At 36.2% G+C, this 27659-nt stretch overlaps 1 protein-coding gene across 2 annotated transcripts in view; it reads right to left on the reverse strand.

The window, feature by feature from the left end:
* Positions 1 to 499: 499 nt before the first annotated feature.
* Positions 500 to 27659, reverse strand: part of LOC150084152 (diacylglycerol kinase delta) — a 511886-nt gene continuing 484726 nt past the window's right edge. For both annotated transcript variants that reach the window (XM_090375907.1, XM_090375908.1), the window contains exons 28-29: positions 7313 to 7636; positions 500 to 780 (exon numbers count right to left, since the gene is read on the reverse strand). In XM_090375907.1, the coding sequence (XP_090232033.1) occupies positions 682 to 780; positions 7313 to 7636 (423 nt within the window). In that variant the 3' untranslated portion in view covers positions 500 to 681. The remainder of the gene's footprint in view (positions 781 to 7312; positions 7637 to 27659) is intronic.

The raw sequence follows: 27659 nt of genomic DNA on the forward strand, positions 1-27659 counted from the left end.
TTCACATGTACAAATGCATATATATTCTACTATACATGTTTTGAAAAGTTGACAAAAGTTTTTTCTTTTTTAAAAATTTGCTTTTTGAAGCACTTCCTTAAGTACATTAAAATTACAACCCTTTTAAAGGATCACTTGCATTTTATACATTTCTCCCCTCCCCCAAAAAAAGTTTGATATACATTTCAACTTTACAATAAGTAACATAAAGTAATATATAGCATGCTATACTCACAACAATTAACTTGTTTGCATTCATGCCTTTAAAATTTCATATACAGAACAAAATCATTTTATAAATTTAACAAAATCATATAATAAATTTCGCTCCATGTGCCTTATACATATATTGTATACACATATAAACTGCTTATTCTCAATGACTTTTCTTCTAGCCTTCTTGACTGTTTGAATAATACTTGCGATTGTCACCTATTGATTGTTCTTCTAAAACATTTAAGTCACTTTAAATAAATTTTGCATACTGTTTGTGGAATGTTGAATGGTTCAAATTCATCATTGAACCAAGGTAAAATAAGGAACACAGAAGGTGAGAGGGGAGTTAAAACAAAGAAAATCTTCACATTCTTGCTTCTTTTAATTGGGTGAATGTTTAATGTAGGCATGTATGAAATGGCAGTTTTTGGCACTTGTTTCTGGGCTGAGAGAGTGGCACAGTTATTATAAGGAAGCCAATTTCTTACCAACAGAGTGGGAGGAGATCTCTTTAACAGCCTGCAGAATTCGTTTGATATGACCAACTTTAGAAATCCCAAGTTCCTGAAATAGTGAAGATATTAAAAACATGAAGTCACCGAGTTTTATTTTCAATCTAAACAGTGAAACAAAACAAAAAAAAAAAAAAATAATAATAATTTGCTAGTCCTCTATATGATTATTTTATCTTCAAGCAAAACACTCCCTTAAAACTTGGTATGATCAAAAAGTTCCAAGGCTGAATTTATTATTTAAGCACATATATTGATAGATAATTACACAAAGAACAGAACAGAATAGAATTTAATGCAAAATAAAACCCCGTATATTTACATATTTAAAAATAAAAATATTCAGAAATTTAATTATAAAATTAAATATAAATCCCACACTAATTCCATGCAAAAAAATGTAGTTTATTTTTGTACATTAAGCATATATTATCCACATCTATTACACTGTGGACAGAAATCATGGGATACCTACCTAGTAATGGGTAGGCCCACATATTATCAAGTGCCATGATTATGTGATATTTCTTAATACTATATAACACAATCAAAAAATAAAATTCCTATATTTACAGCTAACCATATTCATAAATATGCCAACGATATTAACAAGATGTAAAATGCATTCATGTATGATTGTCTGCTGAGTTTCATATATATATATGAAACAAAATAATCAAGAAGAAAGAGAAAATAATGGCATGGATACTCTTGATGAAAACAGTATATAAAGGCAGTCACACAGTGAAGCATTGAGTCCACTAGTTCACTAAAGTGTTCCACAGGTATTTCTCATCCATGCTTGCTGCATCACTGTCCATAATTCCATTGCATTCCTGGGTAGAGGATCCAAAGCTCGAATGGACCTTTCCACAGCATCCCAAAGATGCTCCACAGGGTTCATGTCCAATGAATGGGGAGGCCATTCCATGGTGGTAAAATCTGCGGAATGCTCTTCGAACTATGTTCTAGCCACCATGGCTCTGTGGGGAGGCACATTGTCCTGTTGGAAGAGTCCAATGCCCTGTGGGTGCACAATGACCATGAAACGATGCAGATGGTCTTCAAGGAGGGACAAGTAACCTGGACCATTCAGAGATGTATCTGGATGTACCAGAGGTCCCAATGTCACCAGTTGAACATGCCCCAGACCATTATCGACCATCCACTTGCCCGAACAAGTTTCCTTGTTGACATGATGGGTGCATAGCTTCATGCAGTTTCCGCCAGATACGCACCCTCCCGTCCCCTCAAAATAAGTGGAAACGTTTTCATCGGACCAGGAGACCCATCTCCAATCATCCAAGGTCCAGTGGCAATGTCTTTCACCCAGTCAAGGGCATAGTGTCCTGTGTCATGGCATTAGCAATGGGACTCTGATGGGTCAGTGACTCCCATAACGTATTGCAGCTAATGATCGCCTGGCACCTCCCTCGTTGAAGTAGGTGGTGATTTGTGCCACTGCTGCTCTCCGATTGGCTGAAACAACGTGAGATAGACATCGATGGCCACGTTCATCCACCACCTTTCTCCACCCACAGTGCTGTCCACGATGAGATGATAAATTAATAACTGGTATTTAAAAATATATGAGGTGTTTCAAAATTTCACATAACTGTAGGAGCATATTCTACAGCTCAAAATAAGTTCCTATAATCATGTCTCAAAAATCTTTATTTCCAAGATATTAAATCATACATATAACATTAATCACAAATTAAGAAATCATATAAAAGAGCAAAACATTACTGTTGTGAAGAGATGACTTAGAGAAACAGGTATGCTGAAACCATTACAAGTAAAGATTGGTAGCAGTAATGGAAGATTTCAAAAGAACTGAAAATTCTGAAGAGCAAATACTTAGTGCTATACAAGTATCTCCTACCACAAGTACTAGATGGTCGTCAGGATGTATAAATGTTTCATCTGCAAACATAGAGGATATTATGTGAAGAGCAAATGTATCTATTTCACAGTATTCCTGTACAAGAATTGTTGCCAATTGAAGAAACTTGTCAGTGGCCTAATCAAGAATTGTTGCCAATGTGAAGAAACTTGTCAGTGGCCTAATTTACATTGTACATGTGATCCTCAATTTATCAGCCATGTTCTGGTTAGAGAAGATGAATTGTGTTTTATAAGAAATGGAATTTTCAATTCTAGAAATATTTAGTACCTGGGCAGAAAAAAAACAAAACCTATGTACAACGGTCAGTACTCGTTATCAACATAATGAGTACTGACAATTACTGAATTTTCCTTTAATGGTTGGTGTGGTGTTTTTGGGAACAATTTTTTTTTTTTTTTCATCCTTGTTTTTTTATTAGCAAGGCTTTCAGGAATAGCATACCTACATTTAATTTGGAACAATTTGTAAGAACCAGTGGAAGATATACTCCCTGAAAATCGGCAAAGGATGTGCTCTGTATGTGATGGAACACCAACACTTTTCTTGGATGTTTCTGACTTTTTTCACTGTGGGGTATAATAAACGATAGAATGGTCAAAACATCCCTGTAAAATGACCAACGCAATCACCCAACCTCACACTTAGACTACTTTGTGTGTGGGGGGGGGGGGTTACATGATTTATTTTACATGTATTACCATGCATGATAAACTACAAAATTGCATTTTGGAAGCTGCTGAAACAATTAAGAATAGTTCTCGAAATGATAAGACATGCCAGGGAATCATGGATTTCTCATGATGAATGCTACATTGAACAACTTCTTTAGATGTTTTTCACTCCCCCCCCCCCATTTCACTGGTTTATTCCAATTTAACATCTTAGAAATAAAGACCGTTGAGACATCTTTATAGGAAATTTTTTCTTATTTTTAGCTATATAATATCGGTGTACATACACCATAGTTCACCCATAAATTAAACTACATATGTAGTGTAAAGGCATTGTTTTTAATTGTATCTCATATTGTGGCTACCTTCACAAGATACCAGGTTGTTGTTGTTGTTGTTGTTATTTGGGTTTTTAGGAGCATTAGCAACTAAGGCCATATTGTTCCAGTATATGCGGTGGTCATTCCCTGACCTTTCCACATCCTCCGTATTTGGTGGTCACGGGTTCGAATCCTGGTCTAATCAAGAAGTGCGTGCTATGCACTGCTGCTCCTGTCCACCTGGCTATGGAGGTGCCGGGGACAATTGTGCAGTCAGATGAAGTTCTCTGAGCAGTGCAGACATGCTGCCAGGACATTTGTCAATGATATACAGAAATTTTGCTAACAGGTATAAGGAGGTGATTATCCTTTTGTATAAGGCCATGGTTAGGCCACATCTTGAGTACTGTATATAGGTCTGAAGGCCTCACTTTAGGAAGGATGTAGATCTGCTGGAATGGGTGCAGAGAAGGGCAACCAGACTGGTGAAGAAACCAAACGGTGCTCTTATATAGAAAGGCTTCAGTTTTGAAAATTGCAGCATCTTGAGCCTAGGCACCTGTGGGGAGATCTGATTGAGGTGTTTAAAGCCTTGAATGGATTGAATAAGCTGAACATTAATGGCATTCTTCCACTTGCTGAGACTACACATATGAGGGGGCATAAATTCAAGTTGAGGAAAGATGGTTGCAGGATAGATGTGTAGAAGTTTACCTTCAGGTGGTTGATTGTTGGAACTGGCTTCCATCTGTTTTTGCAGAAGTGGATGGGTTGAATAAATTCAAGGGAGAAGCGGACAAATTCTTGGAGGGTATGGATGGATGAACTGTGTAGATTTTTTTTTTGGATGATGCTATACAAGCTTGCTTTCTTGCATCATTTGCCAATAGTACTACTACTACCACCACTGCATTGAATAAAAAGAAACTTTATTTTTTTGGAATCACTTGTGAAATGTATTACCATGTAAGAAAGTAAAAAAAAAAAAAAAAGCTTGCCTCCTTTGTGGCATGTGCTTTCTAGTTGATGGATCTCAACCCAGCTCTTTAGAGGATTAGGGATTACTGAAATGCCATGACCCTAGGTTGTTTCAGACATGGTGTCCAGCAGATGAATTTTTTTTTCCATTTCTTCATATATTTTTTTCATTTAATTTTTTATCATTTTAATTCATAAATCCAGCAACTTGAAAGTACATACTGCAAAGGAAAGAAAATTGTCTCAGGAAGCTATGTGCCCTTTTGCAATCGATTAAAAAAATATATTTATTTTAGTGCATTGCACTGTTCTGCGAGTAGACTGTAATTCCTGTACATTATGTTTCCTTCACTCACATGCTTTTAAAATCTGACAAGTTCAGTTGTTAATATTTGTTGATGATCCTTCCTGTTCTATTCCTAAAAATGGTACATTTTAAGAATAGGGCATAAAGGTTGTATTATTAGTATCAAGTGATGCAAGCTTCAACATCAGCCAAAATTCATCATATTAGCTAATCAGATATTGGCCAGATAAGATCTCCCTTTAACAAATTCATGCTGTGAATCCTGTATAACTGAATTCCTGTCAAGATGATCCTACTTCTTTAACCTCCATTATTTTTACCAGGAACAGGAGTCAAGCTTACAGCTCTGTAATTACTCACTTCCTCCTTTGATCTCTCTTTGTGAACAGGAGAGATGTTTTCATATCTCCAATCCATAGATATCTTCCTGAATCCAAGGATGTTCCCATAATTACGGCCAAAGGTTTGTTCACATTGTTTTGCTGCTTCTTTTAATGTGATTAAATTCCAGCAGCCCCATGTGTCCTGTTTAACAATTTAACTTTCCTCTCAGTTATCACAAAATCATTTAGCTCCCAGTTATAATTTGGTATACTTCTAGCATTCCCATCCCTAAAAATACAGATTCAAAATATTTATTCAGTTTGTCAGCAATCAGTACAGGATCATCAATAGTTATGCCATTCATATCCAGCAGGCCAATGTGGTTTACCCCTTTCCAAATTATCTAATATTAAGCAAAGAATTCTTTGCATTCTTAGCCAAAGACTTTTCATAATCTGCCTCAGCTTGTCTAACCCTATTGGTGACTATGTTGCAGACTAGTTTATACTTACTGTAGGTTTCTGTGTCCCTTGATAATTTTTTAAGCCATGAATTTTTCTTGTTTGACACTAGTCTCATCAGTTCAACTGTCATCCATTTAGGTCTAAGTCGTGAATAATATCATATTTCTTAATTTGTGTAGAAAGTCTAGTGGCTGTTGCTCATTGCCTTTCTGACATGTTGGTGCAGGAAGCATGTCATCCAATGCATTCAGAAAGGATCTGCTACTGTGTGAGCAACCAACCCAAAAGTTTTAGTCAATAAAGTTAAAATTCTTCATTATAAGATCATTCTGATTTACTGGTCCATTCCATTTGCCTGTATAGCTGTTCATTATAGTCATCACAGTTATTTGGTATATACAATGCTACCAGTGCTTATGTCACACCAAACTGACTCAACATTACACTGGTCACACACTTTAGCTGGGTACACTGCCTTAGATTCTGTATACTTATTAACTAAGAGAATAATTCCATCCTCCTGCCTACCCTTGTTCTGACTGTCATTTCTGTATACACATTGTACTCGCCATATTCAAATTCCACATCACTTATGTTCAAGTGGTGCCATCTTTCCAATAGCTCTACAATGTCAACATTTGATGACTTGTAACCTACACAGCCCATACATGTGCTTTCCCTTTTCCATGTGCTTTTGCCATTAAACTATTAGTCTGTGTCTTCCCCCAAACCAGCAGTTTGCTGATCTATTTAATACTGTCTCAACAGCATCAGCAAATATTTTTGCAACCCCTTCTGTTTAAGTATATTTTTCTTAGCATGGTCTGTGCTTGTTAACAGGAGAGACTGAAAAAGCAGTCTCTCCTATTAACAAGCACAGACCATGCTAAGAAAAATTCTATCCCATGAGCCTTGCACATGCTTTAGAAAAACTAAACCAATATGGACCACTTAGGAGGGAAAATACCCTAAAAAGATGGCAATATCTTTCCACTAAGGCAGGTTGGCAGAAAATGCCAACTTAAAGAGATTATCACTTAAAGAGATTTGATTTTGATCAAGTATGGGCCTATAAATATAAATGAGTTTTGCATATGTTGTTTTCCTATGACATCCTAATATAAAGTGATTTTTGTAAATGGAATAGATTACTCAAATGGAAGTTCTGTATGTGAGAGCTATTCCATTTACAGAAATTTATTTTTATTTTTTCTTTTAATGGCACATACAGCACCTTTACAATGAGTTGCCTCAGAATGCACAACTTAAAATGAATAAACTAAGATTTCTTATAGAAAACAAAATTTATTATTATTATTTATCTATAAATGGCATAGTTTGTTAAACTCAGAAATTATATAAGATACAAAAGAGTTATTTTTGCCAATACAACCATTCAGTTTGATTTATACAATATACAAAATGAACAGTTGTGAATTTGTATTCAATAATTGTGTTATCTTAAATTTATATGTAAGATTTACTTTGTTCTCAATGTTATTATTACTTTGCTTCATAGTAAATTTTATTTCAAATTTCACTAATTTTTTGAAGTTAGCTGTCTTAAATAAAATATCTAAAATTTGCATATAAATTTATGCCTAAACTTACTTTCAAGTCTCTCCTCTCCAAGTGAAGTAATTCTGGTCCCTGTATATCGTGCTTAATGAAGCTGTCCCTGTATTCTCCCATTTGGAGGGTATCTAGCCAGTGAGCAACTTCTTCTGTTCCCCATGACAATATGGATGATGATGATGATGATGGATCACCCGATGTTATATCTGTTGGAGTTCCACAGCCTGATCCACTACACGAACCTCCAGCAGGAATGGAACCACTTCCAGTAACACGACCTCCGTGAGAAACATCAGTCTTGATTTTTCCTTGTTTCTTGAACTTCAGTTTGAAGAGGCTCTTGTGACGCTTTTGTTCTTGCTACCAGGAGATGATGTTCTTTAGGAAAAGTCTGCTCAGTTCCCATTTGTGTGTCATGCAGATCATGCAAAGTCAACAGTTAAATAATCCAAAAGTGTCTCCAAGCAACAAGACCACTGGGGCAAGGCTCAGGAACCATCACCTTAGATTTTAGTGGAGACTCAATTGTTCAAATAATAAATAGTACATCACCGGACCAGAATACACAACATGCAGGCAGTTGTGCTTCTTCATTAGCAGCTATCTAGAACTAGACAGCCAAGAAAAATGATAGCAGACAAAGCTTCCACTAACAATAATGCATGCTGCAAGGCTGCAGAAACAGAAACTAAGGAATAGTCACAAATAGAAAAGAACTAATACCTATTTAATGCAGCTTGAAAAATAAAAGTGGGTTTAATTGTTATTCTAAAGTTTAACTTTTCAACAAAGTGTCTTACCAGTGGTAAAAACAGTGTCAGATGTGATAAGTCTAGTGGGTTAGAGGACTGATGAAAAATGTCATTATCACTATTATTAACAAAAGCTGATTTAGTAATAGAAGAGCAACAAGCAGAGTGTGACTATAAAAGTGCAAGTAAAGAAACAGCAGTGCTATTAATAATGTTACAAAGCTTTTTCACCAATCTAATAATTCTATAGGTATTAGAAAAAAGTCAGGACATGCCATGTGGATTTGGAATAAAACATTTACTTAACTACTATCTAGGGCACACAACAAAAAAAAGTTTTGTTAACTAAAGTAACAAAGATACTATTAAGATTTATATAGGATGAGACGAAGTTTAATTTCCATTTATTGTTTATAACTATAAAGTTTTATAAAGCATTTTATATTGTACAGGGTTAAGCAGAAATATCATCTAATAAATGAAACAGAAATACAATTATCTATATAATAAAAATAGAAATACCTGGTTAAAAATTTAATGCTCAGTTAATTAAACATAAAACTAGAGAATAATTTTTGATAAATTAAAAGTTTGTCATACTAGTTTTTGATGTCTCAGTTCTCATCATTTAAATTAAAAGTTTGTCATAATAGTTTTTGATGTCTCAGTTCTCATCATTTTTGTTAAAAAAGACAAAAAAAAAAAAAATTGAAATTTTGATTTATATATATATATTTTTTTTTTCTAAGACTGAATTTTTTTATATAAAGATTGTTCAATTAAAACATGCTTAAGACATTTAAAATTTCATTTCTTAAAGAAATGAAAAAAAGCAATCTAATTTTTTAAAAAAGCCATCTAATATATTTAAAAAGCATTTAGAAATACATCCCATTGCTTCACTAATCTATATAAGAGGTCTGTTCAAAAAGTATCCAGATTATGCTTGTTGTTCAAGGTTGAGACAATGGAAACAAATCAATGTATTAAACATACCTCATCCAGATCCCCCACACAGCTGTTCACTTGTTTATGGTAGTCTGTTATTGTCAGCTGATAGTGGAGACGTGGTTTCTTATCTCATCATATTTCAAAATGTCGGGCACACTGAACAACGTGTATGTTAACTTTATCTTTAATATTAGAAACACTGCAAGTGAAATATTTGATATTCTTAAAATAGTATATGAAAAACTCTTTACTATCATCTGAAATGGACCATACACAAGTTTTTGACTGCAATTTACAACAACTGATCTAGATAGCTCTCAACTTCAACAAATAAAATTGTCTTCTCAGGTAGCAAACTTCAGTACAAAATGGCCAGAGATTAACTGCTTGTGATATTTCTGAAGAAACCTGTATTTCCACTAGATCATGTCATTCCACTTTAATGAAGGCCTTGAACATGGGGTGAGTTACTGCAAAGTTAGTGCCATGGTTATTAACAAAGGAATAACATGAACATACCAGTAAATCTCTTACCATTTGTTTGAACATGCAATTAATGACAAAATATTTTGGAAGTATATCATAATAGGAGATAAAACAGTTCAGAGGTATGATTCCCAAATCAACAGCAGTCATTCCAGTGGAAGGCTCCTCCTTCCCCCTCTGATCCAAAAACAGTGCAGCAAAATGAAGACCATGTTTCTAGCATTTTTTTGACTGTTGTCTGCCATAAATACACTCAAGAGAGACAAACAATTAATAGAAAGTTCTACATTTAATTTCTGAGATACCTTTGTGATGCAATTTGAAGAAAATTACAAGCAAAGTAGAACTATCGCATTCACTTGTAGAGTTTTTTGGACAAACACAGAATTGCTGAAGTCCAGCTCAGGTTCAATTCACCAAATATGGCTCCATGTGCTTTTTTTTCTTTTTGCTTCCAAACTGGAGAGAAAAAAAAAAAAAAAAAAAAAACCAACACTGAAAGGATGTCAATTTGTTGATGTACAAAACAATAAAGAGTAATTATGATGGCTCAGCTTTTGGCAATTTTGAAATCAGCTTTCCACATGTGCTTCTAAAAGTGGGAGCATCACAACTGTACTGAGTGCATTGCCTCAGGAAGAAAACCATTTTGAAGAGAATTAAGTTGCCCACCCTGTAAGTATTCCTATTATACTATACTGGCAGTCTGGATACTTCACGAATAGATCTTATATTTATTCCTTCTTTAAAAAAAATTGTTTTGGCTGTTGATGGAACCATTCTGTAATGGCTGTTTTGACTGCAGCATCTGAATTGAAACAAAGCTTAAAACTTTTCTTTTGTGGACCACAAACATGAACGTTACTGTTATCACAGTCTTTCTCACCTGCCATTTATTCCATCAATTTTTAAGCTTTCCATCCTCCTCCATGCTATCTTATTTCCTGTCCAATCTTTAGCTGTAACCACAGTAAATTCTCTTTCCTCTAACAGCTTGACACACTTGACCTACCTTCCTCTTAGTCTGCCTCTAAGCCTATCAGCATTTATTTTTGTTTCAAATATCTGCTTCTCCCATCTTTTCTATATGCCCATAGCATCTTAAGTTTGCTTCATGAAAGTCATATGGTGACATACAGTTTAGATTTGTCACCATATGAAAGTCATATGGTGATAAATCTGAAGTGTATGCAAAATTAGTTTTACTGAACTGAGGATTTATGGAAAACAATATCACGAATAATGGAGTGGACTCTTCCTATGCAGATGTTTAGCAGTTGTGAAAGTTCTGTAATGATTTATGTACCTGTTATTGCATGGTGCAATTTTCAAATTTCAACACTGTCATATGATTTCATGTGGCAGAGTTATACTGAATACAGCAAACTGATTGTCCTTTCTCTTTCTTCTTGATCATTCTGCAACAGAAGCTTCCGAGTAGCAACCATGACCATATACAGCCAACACTCTTATGAATTTCTTATGATTCTTACTCTTCAGAGCTTAAAAACTGAATCACTGCATCCACCACCTAGTTGAAACGTCATACAAAACATATGCATGTAATTTTTTTTGTATAACACACAACCATTACAAAGAGAAAACGAAATGAAGCAGGTCTTATTATGAACTTACGTGCCAACACGACAGAGTATATATGTGCCCTTTTCCCCACCACCACTGAGAGCTGAAACATGTTCAATGTATATATATATATATATATATATATACAGTAGACTCTCGATTTTCCGGGATAGATGGTAAAAAGAAATTCCCGGTTAATCCAAAAATACAGCAAGTCCCTGACATATGTAAGAGATACATTCAGGGAGTTATTACGTAAGTCGAGTTTTAACTCGGGAATGACTAATAAAATATTGCTACTATATTCCCAATATGCCAAAATTACAAAAACCACATATCCTCAGACGAATGAAGAAAGTTATATATTTTTAATTAGTTCAATTAAAAACTTTATGTGGGGACAGCGGTGAAGTAGCCAGAGTAGTACATAAGAAAAGAAAACATAAAAGGAAGAAAAAAACGCATGTTATTGTACTGTAAAAACTGATACGTATTTCGTAGCCTTGGTTATTATAGTTGACTTCATTGGTGCTGATTGCGTCACCGCTTCTCATATTTTGTCATTCTCCTTTATTGTGTTCAGTGTTTCCACTGACAAATCTGAATTCCGCACGATACTTGTTGATGTTTGGCCATTTTTATACATCCTTATTATTTTAATTTTCTGATCCAACTCGATCGCTTTCCTTTTATTGATAGGTTTACTAGTACCGCTGTCACTTATTCTCTTAGTCGGCACCATGATAAGTCAAAATTAAATTTTCTGGAAAGAATTTCACAGGGTTAAGGTAAAAACTTACTATTATCACCCCACACAAACTCACAATTTACTAAAGCACATTTCCGGAGATCACTGCCATAAAACAATAAAAACAATTTGCACTTTCCGGGTTAATAGGCTTTTCTGTTAGTGCAATTCATTATAAACGGGTAGCAAACTCGATCTTATTGCATTTGCGATAATACCGATAACTGAAATTCTGTGGGTTTTTATGTTATTATGGTGAAATGTGTGTCTCCGTCACTGAAACCTTCAGTCATATAAAAAAATATATAAATAACGTAACATAAGTCGGCAACTTACTGTATCGAAAACTGATCAGCAACCTATGTAAAAAGTATGGCAATAGATAAAAAACGAAAAAAACTTACCATGCACTACTCATGTGAGTAGTGCATGGTAAGTTTCAGGTTGTTTTTTTTTTTTTTTTTTTTTTTTAAATTTGGAGTCTTGAAGTGTCCTGGTTAATCCGATCCCGGTAAATCGAGAGTCTACTGTATATTGAATATGTTTTAACCAAACAACCCTCATATTAGAAAAGTAAAATTATGACTTCATATGAACAAGAATGGAAATGATTATAAACATGTAATAACATTGGTTTTGGTGTAACAGTCAGATAAACCATATGAGAAGGTGAGCAGCAAATTACTTTTGAGTTAAGCCACAATTATACCATTGTCCATAGTGATGAAATGGCAGTTTGAAATCTATATTAAGCAAAATTATGCAGAGGGAACTGCAAGTTGGTAGCATACAGTTCTGATTAATGCCCTACAGTCCTGTTGCTGAAGTAGTCAATGTCTACTCCTACCTGGACATAATTTGTTTGCTGGTTATCTGGATGTTATATTCCATTGAGATTTCTGGAAATTAGTGCACCAATGAGTAATCTATCTAGACAGGAACATACTTGCCGTCTATGGGTTTCCTCTATCAAGCAGTATCCGAAGTATGCCTATACTAGGCTGCACAATGTGACATTGCACATTCCTCTCATTTTGCATTCAGTGATTCAATGGATGCTGCTAGGTTTCTAATGTTTTAGTTGTAATATATTGGGCAACTCTCAAGCTTTTTCCAGCATTCACAGTTATATTGTCTCACTCTTTGCAATGACTTGCTGTATAGAGTTCAAGATGTGCACAGACTTCCTATCAACTATTTATATGCTTGAGATTTCTGAGGTAAAAGTTTCCATATGTGATTATATTTAGCTACTGCATTTATATACGAATGCACTAGGAATCAATGGTTCATGCTGACAATAAAATGAAATGATCATTTGTTACAAGAGAGGCTTGTTATGTTTATTTCCAATATCTGCAATGAATTTTATATGCCTTATTATAGGCATGACTGCAGCTTCCTATATCCTGGCTACCGTATTTGAATGTAATTTCAGCATTATCTTCAAACTTATTTTAAGTGTAGCTCTCCAGATTTCTGTTTACATCCATTCTAATTTTCACTGGCTGACTTTAAAATAAAACAAAAAAGTGAATTGTGCTTATTACTTTACATTACAATTGTCACTAGCACTATGCCTTATCATACATTTATCATCATAATTATTTTTTTTTTTTACATTTCAGTTATCTACAACAGTTCTCCCCCTTCACTCCCTTCAGCACCATGGTAATTTACTTTTGCAAATTACCTGCATTTCTCAATTTCTAAAGAGTGACCCATTTTAGAGTGAACCAAAATCCTTAATCATTCCATGAGCTCTTTACTGTTCATGAAAAGATTAGTTCATTTTTATTTCAAACTCAAGGTTTTTTGTGTTTTTTATTTCTTATGGAGCACCTCCATAGCCAAGAACGGCAGTGAGTAGCACATGCTTCTTCATTAAACCGGGGTTTGAGTCCGTGACCACCAAATACGGAGAATGCGGAAAGGTCAGGGAATGACCACCGCATATCCCCGGAGCAATATGGCCTTAGTTGCTAATGCTCCTAAAAACCAAATAACAACAATTTCTTATGGCACATTGCAGAGGCATACTTTGAATCCCTCCCTCACACCTGAGAATTATTGCATTACCCTATACTAAATAAATAAAATTAATATTCAAGAGCATTTATAATTCTAAGCCTTAAAAATTCATGCAGCACTTTTAAAGCATTCATGCATGAAAATTAGAAAATATATACACCTTATTTGACAAATGAGAGCATTTTAATTAAATGAAAGTGCTATTAATACATAATGCAAATTATGTTATAGTTAAATTCTAAAAAATTTATTAAAACAGAAATAAAAGACTTGTAAATATTCAGCATTCCAATGCATACACAATATTGAGAAAATTTTGAATGTATCACACACAATGCTCATAAAACATTAAAATGGATTATACGAAAGAAAGAAAGAAAGAAAGAAAAAAAAATATATATATATATATATGAAAGATTGTAAAATTTTACTCTAATTCTATGTAACAGAGTGTTAAATACTACCATAACCTTGAATTTCCTATTATTATTTGTTGGTGATCTAAGTTATATTAAAGATGTACAGATAGATAAAACTTTTTAATCATTCAAATTGCAATCCAATGAATACCATGAATGCAAATGCAGTTAATAAAACAAAGCCATAAAATTTAAAATTTTAGAAGTGGGGACTCTGATCCATATACTTTATGTCAACTTAACTAAGGTAATACTTGGGCAGAAAAAACTATTAGAAATTTTGACAGAAAATTTCAAAGACAGCTCAAGTTTATTTGCAGACAATATATGATTGATGCTTTCACTAGCAACAATTATTCTACATAATGTACCTTGAGCAAAGGTAAACAGTAATTTTGGATCCATATACTTTTACAAACTTAATATGATAATGAAATACAATGAAGAGAGAAATGACAACAATGAACAGAAATTGAGAAACTGCTCTATATCTAGTAATTTTTATTTGCTGCTATGAATAAAATTTATGAAAGCATCTTGGTAGAAAATGAAAAGCTGGATGAAACAAATTCCTTAGAATTCAGATGAAACCATTAAATATTAATATAATTCAGCAGATGTGAGTCACTGTTACATGACCTAACTTTATACATTTTTATTTTATTTTTCTCATATGGAAGCAATGATTAATTGAAGGTTATCAATTTTTAAAGTTACTTATTTTACAAACTATTATTCAGTTTATAAATATAAGATTAATAGCCTTAAAATAAATAAGTAAGATGCTTAAAATATACAGAATGTATACAAATATGTACTATTTTATGTGTACCAGTAGTGTATCTTTATATTTTAACTGCTAAATCTAAATTCATAACTGAGTCACCTACATGTATGAAAAAAATTCCTGCATCCCTAATATCATGTTAGCCACCAGTGGCATGGATAACAACTTCTATTTGCCTAAGCATAGGTTGGGGTTGGTTGTTGTTGGGTTTTTTTGGCGCAAAAGCAACTTTGGCCATATTGCGCTTATCTATTAATGTTTAGTGACAAAGACATTTATATTTCTTAAATATGATTTATATCTGGTCAAAATATCCTATTAATTTTAAATATTTAAATATATTTTCAATGTTGGAGTTATCACCTAGGATTTGTGATAAGGTTAGAGAATCTTGGAAATTTATAGGGAGATGGAAGGCTGATTGTCGCGCCATGTGGTATTGTGGACATTCTATAAGGAAATGTTTTACAGTGAGTTGACAAGAACAGTGAGGGCATTCTGGAGGATTTGCTTTGGTGAGTAAATAATTGTGCGTAAGATGTGTATGTCCAATGCGTAATCTGGATATAATGACTTCTTCATGCCGATTCTTGCGAAGACTTGATTTCCATGGCTGTAGCTCATGTTTTATTTGAAACAGTTTATTGTTTAATTCATTTTGCCACATTTGTGACCACTGATTGTGGAGAAACTGTTTTATGATTGGTCTGTAATCGGTATATGGAACTTTGCATAACCTTTGGTTTGCGTTTGTAGGATTCTTTGCTGTTCGATCAGCTCTTTCATTACCTTCAATGCCTGTATGTCCTGGGATCCAACAGAATTTTACTTGCCTCATTTTGCTTTTAAGTTTCACAAGGTGAGCTTGTATCTGATAGAGAAAGGGATGTGATGGAGTCTGTCTTTGTTGGAGAGCTTGTATTGCACTCAATGAATCTGTGTAGATGAGATGTTTTAGAAGAGGGGAAGAATCTATGTATTTTAAGGCCATTTGTAGGGCGAACAGTTCAGCGGAATAGCTACTGCATTGATTTGGAAGTTGTTGTGAGAGAACAGTGTGTGTGGAAATACCACTGCAGCACCAACTTTGGTGTCTGTTTTAGAGCCGTCTGTATATATATGAAGGTATTTTGAGAACTGTGATGTGTGGGCTGCATGCATCTGTTTTATGGTGACATTTGCCAGAGTGCTTTTTCCCCATTGTTGAAAATAAGTGTCACAGTTTGGCGTGAAAGTGTGCCATGGTGGAATACTTATGCTGTTATCCTCATGTACATTTTCAAAGTTTAGGCCCCATTTTGAAATTGTTTCTTTTAGTCGTATTCCGGCTGGTTTATTTACTGTGGGTTTATTCCTGTAGAGGATTTCCCACTGTGGATTGAAAAGATACTGCCAAGTAGGATGGTGAGGAAGACTTTGGATTTTAATTGCATAGTTTAATAGCAGCATTTGCCTCCGGAGATATAATGAGGGCTCATGAGTCTCTGCATATAAGCTTTGTACTGGTGATGTTCTGTATGCACCTAAAGAGATTCGTAAGGCACTATGATGTATGGAATCGAGCCATTTGATGACACTTGGTCTACACGAACTGTACACAGGGGCTCCATAGTCTAGTCTTGATCTGATTATAGCATGGTATAGGTGAAGAAGTGTGAACCGATCGGCTCCCCACTTCATTGCAGAAAGAACTCTGAGAATATTTTGTTTTTTTTTGACAGGTTGTTCGGAGGTATTTGATGTGTTCCAAAAAGTTAAGTTTTTTGTCAAGAATCAGGCCAAGGAAACGTATACTATTTGCAAGAGGTATCAGCTGGTTTTCTAGTTTTATTTCTGGATCTAGATGCATTTTTCGTTTTCTGCAGAAGTGTACAGCTATTGTTTTTTGTTCTGATAATCTGTAGCCATTGTTTTTAGTCCACAGTTCTATTTTGTTCACTGCGCTTTGTAATTGTCTTTCTATCATGTTCATGTTTTGTGAATGGCACGAGATAGTAACATCATCAGCATAAAGGAATGTTTCAACTGTTTTTGGCAGGTCTTTTATAATAGAGTTTATTTTGATGACAAATAAGGTTGCACTCAGCACTGAGCCTTGGGGTACTCCTTCTTCCTGTGTGTATATTTTTGACAGATTGTTTTGGTATTTTACCTGGAAGGTTCTAATTTTCAGAAATTTTTTTACCAAGAGTGGTAAGTTTCCTCGCAAACCGATATTGTGGAGATCTTTAAGAATGCCGTATCGCCAGGTAGTATCAAAGGCCTTTTCTATATCAAGACTGATCATTATTAGATGCTCATTCCTTAGAAAAGCATTTCGGATATTTGCTTCTGCTTTTATGATTGGGTCCAGAGATGATCTGTTTTTATGAAATCCGTATTGAGTTATGTTAAGTAAGTTATATGTTTCCAGAAACCAGGTTAATCTGTTGTTCACCATTTTTTCGAGGATTTTCCCAAGGCAACTTGTTAGCGCTATTGGTCGATAATTTGTAGGGATCGTGTGATCTTTGCCAGGTTTTGGTAAGGCAATTATAAGGGAGTGAAGCCAGGAATTTGGATAGTAGTTTTCCATATAAATTCTATTGTATAGCATAAGCAATGCCTTTAGAGATTTTTGATTAAGTTGTTGGATCATTTCATAGTGAACTCCATCAAGTCCTGCTGCACTTTTCCTAGACTTAGCCAGAGCTTTCTCTAATTCTTCTATGTTGAAAGGTTGGTTATATGGGAGTTGTTGGTTGGTTTTAAAATTTAGTCTGTATTTTTCAGCTACAGTTTTAGTTTTCTGAAAAGATGGAGTATATGCCGATACTGCTGATATATTTGCAAAAGTAGCTGCCAGTAAGTTAGCGATTTCCTTGGGGTTGGTTATCTCCTGTCCATTCCAGATTATTAGTGGAGTTGGAACTGAAAGAAATTTCCCATTTAGTTTTCTGATTTTGTTCCATATGACACGGGTATATGTATTTTTGTTAATTGTGGAGGCGAAACATATCCATGATTCCTTTCTACTTTTACGCTGGAGATATCTAGCTTTGGCTCTGGCTTTTTTAAAATTTATGAGATTGATGAAAATGGAATATTTTCGGAAGAGATTCCAAGCTTTGTTCTTCTCTCTTTTGGCTATACTGCATTCTTCAGTCCACCATGCTGTATCATGTTTATGGCATTTTCCAGATGACCGAGGAACTGTAGCTTCAGCTGCTATTAAAATTTGGTTTGTGACATGAGCTGTAGCATTGCATTAGCATTAGCATTAGTAGAGGCATATGATGCAAGAAAGCAAGCTTATTCAGCATCAGCCAAAAAAAAAAGAAAAAAAAAGAAAAAAAAAAAAAAAACAACCACTACTCCCATTTCACCCCTCAATTCGTTCGAAATACCTGTCCAGCTGAGCCACCAGCTCAGGTGGCTAACAATCTAAACGAGTATTTTGCATCTACATTCACACATGAGGAGTTATTCAGGAAGGGGAATGTCGTGGGTGAAGTAAACATTGGCAGTGAGCTAGATGATTTTCTAATAACTGAGAGGAAAGTGGAGGAGAAATTGTTGAGGATAAACATAAAAAAGGCACCCGGGGTGGATGGGATCTATCCAGTTATATTAAAGGAGGCAGCAAAGGAAGTAAGCAAACCCCTAGCCATAATTATGAGAGCTTCTTTGGACTCAGGGGAGGTACCCATGGACTGGAGATGTGCAAATGTAACCCCAATTCACAAAGGAGGATCAAAGGCTGACACAAGTAATTATAGACCTGTTAGTTTAACTTCGGTTCCAGGAAAATTAATGGAGGCACTGGTTAAAGAAGCACTGCAGGATCATCTGGACAAGAATTCAGTTATAGCTCAGACACAGCATGGTTTTGTTAAGGGCAGGTCTTGTCTGACCAATTTGATTGGATACTATGATGTGGTCACAAAAGAACTGGATGCAGGGAATAACTTGGATATTATATATTTGGATCTTAGAAAGGCTTTTGATACTGTTGCGCATGGAAGACTGCTGCACAAATTGGAGAAGTGTGGCATTGGAGGCAAATTGCTGCTATGGATAAAAGGATGGTTGAGTGGCAGAAGACAGAGAGTGGTAATCAATGGACACTGCTCAACGTGGACTAATGTTATTAGTGGAGTTCCTCAGGGTTCAGTGTTGGGTCCATTGTTGTTTTCTGTATTTATAAATGATATTGATGATGGTGTATCAGGCTTAATGTCCAAGTTTGCAGACGATACAAAGGTTGGCAGGGTTGTTAAGGACACTACTGATACTATGCTGCTGCAACAGGATCTGGAAAGGTTGAGCAAATGGGCTGAGAGGTGGCAAATGAAGTTTAACATTGACAAATGTAAAGTACTACATATGGGAAACAGTAACCCCAGATCAACGTATCAACTCTGTGGTACTACGCTGACAGTGGTAGAGAATGAAAAGGACCTGGGGGTAATTGTGCAGGCAGATATGAAGTTCTCTGAGCAGTGCAGACGAGCTGCAAGAGTAGCTCATGGTGTCTTGTCAATGATATACAGGAATTTTTCTAGCAGGGACAGGGATGTGATTATTCCCTTGTATAAGGCATTGGTCAGGCCACACCTTGAGTACTGTATACAGGTCTGGAGGCCTCATTTCAAGAAGGATGTAGAGCTGCTGGAACGAGTACAGAGAAGGGCAACAAGATTAGTGAATGGAACAAAGGGTTGCTCTTACGAAGAAAGGCTTAAGTTTTGCAAATTACAGAGCCTGGAGACTAGGCATCGCCGAGGTGATCTGATAGAGGTGTACAAGGCTTTGAATGGCTTGAGCATGCTCAATGCCGATGGAATTCTTCCTCTTGCTCAGAATAATCACCTGAGAGGGCATAAATTCAAATTGAGGAAGGACGGATGTCGGATAGATGTGCGGAAATTTGCCTTTAGCCAGCGGGCAGTTGGTTTGTGGAATAGACTTCCATCGCTTGTTGTTGAAGTTGATAGCCTAAACAAATTTAAGGCTCAGCTGGACAGGTATTTTGAACGAATTGAGGGGTGAAATGGGAGTAGTGGTTGTTTTTTTTTTTTTTTTCTTTTTTTTTCTTTGGGCTGAGTGGTGATTATTTGTTCATCTATTGCTGCAATTGTTTTATATTTAGTCCAGTCAGCTTTATGGAATCTCCATCTTTTTTGTGGCCATCGTGATGTGCAACATCATTTGTTAGTATTTTGCAGATCACAGGAAAATGGTTGCTATTCAGTGGATTCTTCAATATTGACCATTCAATCAATGGGTATAGGACAGGTGAACATATGGATACGTCAATTGCAGAGGCTGTTCCAGTGGGCAAATGGATGTATGTCTCAGTACCAGTATTAAGGAGAGAGAGATTTTGCTCTTCCAGTAATTTCTCAATCAATTTACCACGTTTGTCTTGATGACGGGATCCCCACATAGGATGGTGACTATTTAAATCTCCCATAATACAGACCGGAGGTGGAAGCTGGGCTACTAACGCTTCCAAATCTGAAAATGAAAATTCTTGATTTGGGGAAAGGTAGAGTGAGACCAGTGAGAAAGTAAAATGTATTGAGACTCGAACTGCAACTGCTTCCAAAAGAGTTTGTAGTTGGAGGCGTTTACACGGAATTTTGGAATCAATTAAGATTGCAACTCCACCATGAGCTCCTCCGGAAAATCTTCGGTCTTGTCTATAGGTACCGTAGTGGTTTACTGCTGCATTTATTTGTGGTGTGAGGTTAGTTTCTTGAAGGCAGACGCCTACCGGGTGATATTTATCAACTAGATTGCGAATGTCATCCAGGTTGCTGCGAAAACCTTGACAATTCCACTGTATTATTGTGCGCATTATATTGGCTTTGTATTTGTATTTGTCTCTGACTTTTTACGAGTGGGGGTCTGCTTGGATCGCTCAGGCTTTTTCTCTTTTCTGGGGAAGATTGGGCGAACTTCCATCTCTTCCTCAGCATGTATCTCTACGATTGGTTCTTCTGGGGCTTCTTTTTCACATGTATCCATATGATCATGGGCAGGGGGTTTGTCATCTTTATCTATGTTTTTAGTATTCATGATTGGCCGTGACATAGACGGCATTGTTGGCGGAATTGTAACAGGTGTATTTATGGCTTGATTAGAAGTTGAGGTTGAAGATGATATTGCTGATGGAGCTAGGATTGAGCGAGCCCAATCAGAAATAGAGATGTTCGGTGGGACTGTAACGTTGGTTTGAACTGAAGTGGTAGTGGTGGTAACAGCAGTTATCTGTTTATGCTGTTGGACAGTTGCTGCATATGAGCGTGTTATTGTAATTGGTGATATTTGTTTCTTTGCCTCAGGGTAGGAAACTTTGTGCTCGGTTTTATACTTCTGAATCATTTTTTCTTTTTTCCATGTTTCACAGTCTTTGGAGTAAGTGGAATGGTTGCCTTTGCAGTTTGGACACTGCAAGGTTTGTGCAGAACATTCCGTATGGATATGGTCTTTAGATCCACATGAAGCACATACAGCAGTCCCTCGACATACTGTCTGTGAATGCCCAAATTTTTGACATTTATAACATCTGATTGGGTTCGGTATATACGGTCGGACATGACAGTTCAAGTATCCGGCTTTTACAGATGTTGGTGGATTTGGCAAGTTGAAAGTTAGTAAAATGTTTCGTTGGAAGTAGTGAACCATCCTTTTTGATTAGTATTCTTTTTACCTGAATAACATTTTGTTCTGAAAGCTCTTGTTTAATTTCTTCCTCGGATACATGTAGGAGATCCCATTCTGTTACAACTCCTTTTGAGTAGTTTAAGGTGGCATGAGGTGACACTTCTATGGGAGTTCCTCCAAGTGTTTTCAATTTAAGTAGCTTGTCAGAATGTTTGGATTGTGTTGTTTCAACAAGCAGGTCACCTGATTTTAGTCTGCGAACCATTTTTGGTGAGCCAGCGACATTCTCTAAACTTTTCTGGATCAGAAAAGGAGAATGCTTGCTGACTGGCTGGTCAGTCAAAGAATGTATTATGAGGAAATGAGGCCAGATATTCTGGTCTGTATCCTTCTTTTGTCTCTTAGCAAAGGAAGGGGTATAATCTTCCTGCTCTCTAGAATGTGATGGGGCATTGATCCTGCAAGAGTCAGTATTGGTATAGTCCATCTTTGCTCCTTTTAGCCCTTGGCAGAGAGACTTTTCTGCCAAGATTTCCGGCCCCGCCACGGGGAGGCAGGAGCAGTGCCTGGTGTGACTAAGCGAAGATTAGTAGGTATTAGTAATATACTATGAGAAAAAAGAAAGGTGGCTTTCCTTCCTTGCTCTGTACAGGGACTTTTGTTACGAGAGCTGTTATAAAATGAATAGATTTTTTAACGATAAGAACAAAAAGGAACTGTAAATCGCTTAGTCACAATCGCTTGGCACCCGGGGCCGCCTAAGCATAGACTCCGTTAGATGTCTAATGGTGTCTGTAGGAATCGGCAGCCATGCTGCCTGCAAGCCTTTCCACAGTGTCAGGATAGATGGTGGTTGCATGTCCATACACCTTACTTTCCATTTAAAAACATCTCACAGGTGTTTAATTGGATTGAGGTCAAGTGAATTGAGGCCAATCAGATGGCCAATCATTTTACAGCTATCATTCAGAGCATCTGTTTGAGGAACACAGGCCTGATGACACAATGCATTATCATCTTGGAAGATCCCATTTCTGTCTGGGAAAAAATGCAACATGACAGGGTGCACATGGTCTCCTAGGAGCTGCCTGGAGTGGTAGTGAAATGTTGGTCCATACACACCAGGGATCCTAGTTCTTGCCAGCAAAACTTGCCCCATATTAAGAAACCATCTGCCTGGATAGTAGGCACCATGCATGAAGGCACCTGTCAGTGTGTTGCACCAGGTATTTGGATTCATCCGACCAGAGCACTCATTTCCAGTCCTCCAGTGTCTAACCAGTGTATTGTTGACACCATAGCATTTACTGTCGACAACGACAATGATGATCAGGGTGAGGTGTCTCTTGGGTCACATGTTGTGGAACTCCATGGATCTGAGTGTGTGGCACATCATTTGGGATATTGTTCTTGCAGTCCTCATATTGTATTGCGATGTCAACTGTCACACAGTGGCCGCTGCTGTGTTCATACAAAGTGCTGCATCCTTCGCTCATCAAAAACATTCGCCTTGCATAATCCTTTAGAGTTCTGTTAGCGGGAGGTGGTTCGACCTGTTTGACCCCATTCTTTGTACACCTTAACCACAGTGGACTATGAGCAACTGACAAGATGTTCCACTTCCGATATGGAAGCACCCGACACGTGAGCCCCACAATCATGCCTTTTTGGAACTCTTATATCTTTACTACACCCCTTAACAGCTACATTATCACTCTGACTTGCATGAGCAGATACAAATTACCACTGCTCTAGCATACAAAGCTGTTCAGATTTTTATACTGAAAGCTATGTGACATAAGTCCATTATGGATGGGGTGATAATAATTCAGTTATCACCGAGTGTATATATATAAAATCCATCTGATGCTACTGTTAACAATTAAGTGAGGATAGTGTTTAGTTCACACAAAGCACGAAAGATAAAAATCCAAGCATTTTTCAATGTACATTATTCAGTGAAGTTTGTTGACAGAGTCAGGGAACAAAACTGTTTCAATGGTGTTTCATCAGGACACAAACAATTATTTTGTGCCATTATAGAACATATCCCATAAACCTTTTCAGCATATATTGGTTTATTGCTATTTACTGGTTTCACTACTTTTCTTGCCCTCTTGGTATATTCAACTCATCTTTAAGTCTCTGTATTTATTTTTTTTTGTTCACCTCTAGTATACAAAAAAGTATGCAAGGTGCTTTCTTTGGCAATTAATATATGAGGGATTTAGAGCTAAACACTAATTTTGTTGTCCTTTGCACCACACTGAGCACACAAAAGGGCACCACGACATCTATCATTTGCAGTGTCCATATCTCTGGTATTTACACCTCAATGGCTTAAGTATAACATGGCCTCACTGGGAAATGGAAGTACCCAGTGATCGAATTAGGAGAAGTCAGTGTAATGAAAGTAAGGATCACATTTCTAGTGGGTACTAGATTTCCATTCCTATGCACAAATATTCATTTTACAGCTGTCATTCAGACCATCTATTCAATTCAGAACAGATTTCCCATAGAAGTGTCACCTTTAGACACTTTAAGAAGATCCCATTCTGACACATTGGGATGAGTTCACTGTCTTGTGAGATGTTGCTGTAATCAGCATTCCACCAACAGATGTAGCTTGGAGGAGCTATTCTGAATGATTGTCACTTCTAGTTGCTATGAATTGCCAGAATGAAGATGTCTGGTTGATTTAGGGGAGCCGGCCAACCCTTCTGGATGAAGAGGGGTAACATTTTCCCTATGGCCTTTTTGCAAGTAGAATGTGTCAGTTGGCTTCCAAAGTGGAATTTACATTAGCCAGGTATCACGTGTTGGACCTGATATGTCTTCAGTTTTCTGAGGTGAATGATGGGAATAAATATCTGGATGATGGGAATAATTTTCTGGTAGGGTCCTTGTTGGATCCTGAAGAAGGATTTATATTATCAGGAGAATTCATGACAGGTTTTATTTGGTTCAGTGCCTGGGCTCCCCATCTACCATAGAGCCTAAAGACCCACAACCCAGCAATAAATGTGCTCAGCTGTCATTGCTTCTGATGTGTCATGTTCCACATGATACATCAGAAGCAATTACTCTTCAATCTGGAGTTGTGTTGAACGTTTTCGACACACAATGATTAGAACTTAGTTTCAACAGTATTGTGAGGTATGCATGTCATCATATTTACACAAATGTCATTTGCATATGCTGTGAATCCCCTAATTATTTTTACCAGTGTACAGATATATATACCAGAACACCTAATGCTAGTCATGTGATAGGCAAGGGCAGCAATGGTTTTATTTTTGCTGTTCTCACCTACCAGACTCAAGAGATAGTAACTAGAAGTAGAATAGGACAAGCAAAAAAAAAAAAAAAAAAAAGAAGAGAAGCTAGCCTTCAAAGATATGTCATAATAAGTTACTACATTGTCAATATAACTACAGTCGGACCTCTGTATAACAAAATCAATTGTTCCCTTGAAAAAATTTATTATAAAGAATTTTTCACTGTTTCAACAATGAAAAGTACTGTAAATTCCAAAATATAGTAAAAGATGGGAAATAAATCAGAAATAAGTGGGAATGGTTACATTTTCTAACATTTTAAAACAATTTATTAATACATACATATTAAGAAATGACTACGTACACAATGTGCAAAATATATTAGTACACTTTTAAGAATTATGTTGTAAAATATTTGGTTATTTTTTGTTGTACACTGGATTCTACTGTACACCATTCATAAAAATGTTCGAATTTGTTTAAACTTTAACCATTGAGATATATTTTCTTCCCACTAAAGGCCTCGATGCAAAGTTTCAAATGCTGCCAACGTTTCTTGTTTGGAATGTTTAATATTGCCCTCATTTTCATCCAACTCATTGTCAATATTGTCATTAGTTCTTTAAATACACTCCAAAATGTTGGAGTCACTTGGATATTCAGCTACTATGACATCATTATCAACTCCTAAAAATTCGTCAAGAACAATTTCTCCACTGATCAACCCTCGCTCGGAACTCTTTTCAAGATTGTTCAACGTCTTCTAGTAGTTCATCCCTCTTATCGCTGTTAATTAGCATAACCTGCTTTTGTGAAACAATTCTTAATCGTTATTTCCGTCAAATTTTGACTTCACAATTTCGCCAACTCTGATATGCACATCCACAAATCTATAACAGAATCTATAGGTTGGTTGGTTTCTATTCTCAGTATGATTTTTTATGAATTTGAAAATGCACTAACTTTGGTAGTGCATTTTCAAATTCTTGATAATGCCTTGATCCATTGTCTGCAGTCATGGCTGGATTTAAACTTGTTGTGGCCCTAAGCTATAATATAATGCCATATAATCAAAGCAATATAATCAATGCAAAATGTACAAACTTAAATTTCTTGTTTAAAATTGTAGTACATATTCTAAGCTATAACATATATGAGGCCCTTCTCCCTTACTGTTCACCTGTGACAATATTAAAAAAAGGATTTTTTAAGATGGAGCGAGGCCCCTTGGAACATGAGGCACTAAGCTGTAGCTTGTTTAACTTATATGTAAATTTGGCACTGGCTGCTGTTAAGACGAATTATTCAGAAGGAAGAAAACAAGCTTCACACCTGTAAGTTTCGAAATTACCGAGTGGGCAGGGCAGTTGTCGACAATCAAAGCGATTTTTCTGTTTTCTTTGGTCATCTTTCTATCGAAATTTAAAATCCACTGCTGAAAAATTTCGCTTGTCATTCAAGATTTTTTGTTGTAGTCCAACTCTAATGACTTTACTTACTCCTTTGAAACATAGGAGTTGTTTACTTTTGCCTATTACCAAAAGCTTCAGTTTTTCATTACCAGCCATATTTGCAACAGAGTGTAATTCTCTCTTTACTATTTCCTTTAAAAGTCAGTGTCTTGTTCGGCAAACATTTAAAAAATAGACCTGTTTCATCAACGTTGAATATATCTTTGGACTAGTAACCTCTATAATTTTTTTCAAAACTGTTTCTTTCCAATGGGAAGAAACGGTTTATTCTTCGATTGCAACTCCACTTCCATCAGAAATAACTGTTTCGAGTAAGCCACGATGTTCTTTAAATTTGTCCAGTCAACCAGAACTGGCTTGAAATGTTTTGTGCCCCAGAAAAGTTGCATACTCCATAGCCTTTTCTTTTATTAAGAACCCTGATATTGGTATGTTTTGGTGTCGAATCAACTTCATCTACTTAAAAAACTGCTTCATCTACATCTTCCCAAAAGCACAATTTCACATGCTTCCGACTGGGTCCCGTTTCCTCAAACAGTTTGAAAATTGAAACAGTTTTTCAAAATGGTTAACACACTACCGGCAGGAATACCAAATTTTAAAGCAATTTCTTTTTTTAACACTCCTATCTACACTATTAAGCACTTCCACTTTTTCACACTACACTCAAGGATTTCCTCTTAGACACTGTAAGGTTACTTGCACAGCAGTTAAAACAAAGCTGAAATTAGGGACCACTTGAAGCTACCATGTAAACAGACAGGTGAAATTTAGTGAAAGTGTGGATGATTCATTTCTTTGAAACAACAGATGAATTTCCGAGATAAAGGAAAATCACTATTAGAGAATTAGGAGAGCCTAATTCTCTAATAGGATTCTTAGGGTAGAAAATAGGTTGACCAGAGCCAATGCTGGCATCGGGAATATTGCCTTAATCTTTGCCAATGGCTGTGGACAGCTGACCAGCAGGACTTCTCGGTATAGTAGAGTAAGTTGTATAGGTTTTACTTCTTTTTAGCCATTGCTGACCCTGTGCTGGGCAAAGGTCCAGCACAGGGTCAGCAATGGGTCCCAGAACCTTCCATCTTTTTCTATCCTGCTGTGGTTGACCAGTTTCCTCTTGTAGGGTTTTACAGGCACCGTTAAATTGTAAAATGGTTTAACTCTTAATTCGTGGAATTAACGCCTTTATCTATTAAAGCTAAAGGGATTAATTCTTAA

The sequence above is a fragment of the Mastigoproctus giganteus genome, chromosome 6 (assembly GCF_048544385.1).
Source record: "Mastigoproctus giganteus isolate SK-2022 chromosome 6, ASM4854438v1, whole genome shotgun sequence".
In the NCBI taxonomy this organism is placed as follows: domain Eukaryota; kingdom Metazoa; phylum Arthropoda; class Arachnida; order Uropygi; family Thelyphonidae; genus Mastigoproctus; species Mastigoproctus giganteus.